Source organism: Fulmarus glacialis, unplaced genomic scaffold (assembly GCF_000690835.1).
Source record: "Fulmarus glacialis isolate BGI_N327 unplaced genomic scaffold, ASM69083v1 scaffold34347, whole genome shotgun sequence".
In the NCBI taxonomy this organism is placed as follows: domain Eukaryota; kingdom Metazoa; phylum Chordata; class Aves; order Procellariiformes; family Procellariidae; genus Fulmarus; species Fulmarus glacialis.
The window spans coordinates 2098-5935 of record NW_009225669.1 but is presented as its reverse complement, the minus strand read 5'-3'; the positions used below and the strand labels follow the sequence as shown (position 1 = coordinate 5935).

The following is a 3838-nucleotide window of genomic DNA, read 5'->3' as shown; positions in this document are numbered from 1 at the left end:
ATGCTGGCTGTTGCATTTTGTAATATTTTGGAATAAATGTAATATTTGGGCTATGGTGTCTTTAGGTCTAGTGAACTGCACGGCCTCCTAAAAGACTGGAAGAGTGCTTTGGCATTCCAGGGAGCTCTGTTGTGGCAAAAGGAATAAAGGCAAAATGGTGTCATTTAAAATGCAGGTTACCTTCCAAGTGTCACATAACTCATGAGTGCAGCTCTTCTCAGTGCAGTATTGTTCAGGGCTCGTTGCTGAAACATGCAGTCTACCTGCCCAGAACTGTCGTATTTCCTGGTTACTTGGGAGTGGAGGCAGATGTTCTCCTAAAAAGCATTCCCTGTCTCATCTGGAGCATGTAAAGTCTAACCATCCTTTTCATTGTGATAGAAACCTGCTATTATTCTGAGGAACAGGACTTTTTTCCTGTTTCCTGCAGAATATGAACTTCCAGTCCCCTCGTTTTACCTCTGACTCTGCTGAGTTCTCTTAATGAAATGGCAACAAAACCAGCTGGCCTTGAGGATTCTCGCACGGACAGCCCTATCTTGGGCTAGCACAGTATCACTGATCCCCACCACCGCTTCTGCTTTGCTGTCCCTCGGGTGAACATACACCATGTTTAGGCATCAAGTTGCAGCATGTTTGGGGCTTCCTTGGTTCAGGCTGTCTGTGGGGAGTGAAAAAAATGTTACTATGAAGAATTGCTCGATTAGATTTTAGAGAACAAGTGTCCGTGGTGGCAACGAAGAGGTTTAACACAGAGCAGGATTGCTCGTGGAGCTGCATTTTCTGCAGTGGATACTAAAAATTGGACAGTAGGGAGGAAAGCACAGAATGTAGCAGTCTGCGTGAGTTTCTGTGCATGTGCCTATTAAAATGCAGTAAGAAAGGTAGCAAGCATATGTTTTAAGTATTTTGAGCAGTCGCTATGGTAACAATATAAATTCTAGCAAGTGTGTTAGTCAACTGGGTTAGTGAATCTGTGGCTGCATGTGACACACTTTGCAAAATTAATGAATACTCTTTCATGAATGATTTATCCTGACATCTAAAGGTTAAAGCGTCTTATACTAAAGATGCTGAGGGGTGCTTTTCTGTATTGATCCGTAAATAATTAGCTGTTTGTAATTAGTTAAAGATTCACATTCAGATAGATACTGAGCTCGGGGAGCTCTTCTGGCTTCAAATTATTTGTTGTGGCATTTTGGGAGCCTCAGACCTGCCCAGGCATTTTAACTTCATTGGAAAAAGCACAGAAATACCTACTAGCTCAGCTGGTCTATCTTTTATTAAAGGTATGCGAGAAGTCTGCTCTGAGCCTAATGAGTGAGCAGATTGCTGAAGAAATGTTGATGGGAGAAGGGGTGTCCTTTCTCCCCTTCTACCATGAAGCTGCTCAAGGCTTGATCCATGGCTCGATGCAGCTGCCACAGGGGTTTAGAAGCTGCACAACTCCCCTAACGCCTTGTCCTTTACTTTTCTCTCTTTTAAATCCACTTCTGTCTTGGTCTGTACAAAAATCGCTCATCTCTCCACAGCCAACCAGGGAACTAAAAGGGAGGAGAGATGCAGGGTTTATGCTCACATTCTTGGAGCATTCCACAAATGTTGAAGGATTTTCCGAGGTAAACAGGCACCGCAATCTTTTCCTAAAACAAACCCATAAAAAGGTGGGGTGTGTTTGGGGTTGGAGGGGGAGAATCATGTAGCTCTGTGGACATGGCCTCTGGGGAGCAAAGGGTGAATAATGTCAGTGTGAGGTTTTTCCAATTACAAGTGGCAGTCAAGAGCAGAAACACCAGAAAGTTAAGCTGGCCTAGGGTGAAACGAAGCGATTAGTTTATGGAACGTGGCCAGTTTAATGCTGCACAGTGTGACCATAGAGAAATGCTAGTGCTGGTACAGGAAAAGTAGTCCAAAAACCAGCTGGAAAAGTGTGATGCACAAGAGATTGCAACGTGAGCCTGAGGGAGGAGAGGGGCCATATAAAATGGATGTCAGAGGGGGGTCTGGAGAGGTGCAGCTCACTGGGATTTACAAATGAAACATTTCTCAGAATTTTCATATTCTTTTTTCCTTCTCTTTTTTTGTCATTAGTCTGTGCAGATGTAAGGTGTTCATATAGGCTGCCTCTGTGTAGGAAGCAGACAAAAATTCTCAGAAACAGGGGGTATACTTTGTGCTGCTAGTGAAAATTGCTGGGTTTGACTTGCCTGCAGGAAAAATTTGGCCATACCCCCGTAGTACTATGGCTGCTCACAGTCTTACTATGGTCACTTGCCTTGAGAGACACATTTTGATTTTAAGACTTCTTAATGTAAGTCTCTCTGCACCCTTCTAGTATCTGTTTTTCATATCAATAGAGTTGTCTCATTAAGCCCCAACAAAATGATCCCATTAATCTTAAACCTGGAAGGCTCAACAGCACTGCAGTACATGAAAGGAGAAAGTAAGTTGTCAGAAAATATGGAGGAGGCAATTTATCTAGGTGAGCTGCACTTAGCCTGGTCTTGGAGGCTGGCAGGCAACCTTCCGTTTCCTTGGAACCTGCTTAATGCTTTCTATGCCTGTCTATGCCAAACATGAATGTCTGCAAAGTGCTGAAAGTATTTAGTCAATAAGAAACTATTTGCTGCTGTTCCCGTGGCTCTGAGGTTTTCATTATAAATGTATGTATTGCTAACCTTGTGGATGAACCCTGAAAGCTTGTGAAATCTGAACAGAGATTGTGTTCAAGTCAAGGCACTGGTAGTTGCTACTATAAGCAGTTCTGTAGGGCAGTAATTGCTGACCTTGGCCATTGAGTAAGGAGAAAGGAGGAGATGGTGAAAAATAAATAATTGGCCTGAAAACTACTTAATTTCTTCACCTTGTCAGCAGTTCAGTTACCCCAGTGTTTCTGTGGTGGGGCTTTATAGTTTTGTTGTTGTACCAATTATGGTTGGTTGTTTTGTTTTGCTTTTCCTAAACCTATGTGTGCCTGTCAGTTTGGACCCCAAGAACCTGCAGCAACAATATTTTCAGTTGAAGGCCTTACTGGCTGTAAGGGCTTAAGGTGGCCCCGCGAGTTATAGGTTCAGGATACAGTAACAGACACCAGACCAACAGCTTTAGGGATCAATAATTCATCTCTAAATAACGGTACAGTAACAAATACGGATCAGTAGTACAATTATCCAAGTCAAAACAGCAAGTCCAGTAATTTACCAATACGGGGCTAAATCTAATAGCCAGGTGCAGAAAGGCTTATGGTTCTATTTGGTGTGCATGGGGCCTGGAAATACCGTATAAAGCAATACTAGCCTCACACCTCTCTTGTGTGCACAGGACGTGGAAGTACTATTTAAAGCAGTAATAGCCCCTCACGAGCTGATATTCTTGGTCACTGAACAATTTGTGTTTGTGTGTGTGTGCTGTCCTAGTAGAAGATCGATTACTTTGAGGATTTTTAGGCTCTGTAGCCTCTCCCATGTTTGTTTTATGATGATAATGATGCTCTGTTATACTAAGGAGACAAGCCTTAGTGTATTAACTGTAGTCTTTTTGTATTTTTGTTTTAGCTGGAAGAGGAGAGATCAGTACTCAATAACCAGTTATTAGAGATGAAAAAGAGGTAAGTTGTTTTTTCTGATGTGCATTTAACTGTACAATCCTACATAAAACTTCAGAAAACATAATACAAAAACAGTGCTAAGAAAGCAGTTCTTTTCTATTGCATCATAGTTAAAAGTCCTGAGGTTGTTACACAGATTGGCTTACAGATGATATCTTCCCCATTTTCTTTATTAAAAGTGAGAAGGAAATGTAATTGTAAGAACACGTTAAGAAGGGCTATTTACCATTT

The 3838-nt window shown here is 42.0% G+C and overlaps 1 protein-coding gene across 1 annotated transcript in view; it reads left to right on the top strand.

Annotated features, from left to right (window-relative positions):
* CLIP1 (CAP-GLY domain containing linker protein 1) overlaps positions 1-3611 on the top strand; it is a gene marked incomplete at its 5' end in the record, with an annotated part of 35313 nt that extends 31702 nt beyond the window's left edge. Inside the window, one exon of the mRNA XM_009582556.1 lies at positions 3555-3611. Within this exon, the coding sequence (XP_009580851.1) occupies positions 3555-3611 (57 nt within the window). The remainder of the gene's footprint in view (positions 1-3554) is intronic.
* Between the last annotated feature and the right edge of the window lie 227 nt (positions 3612-3838).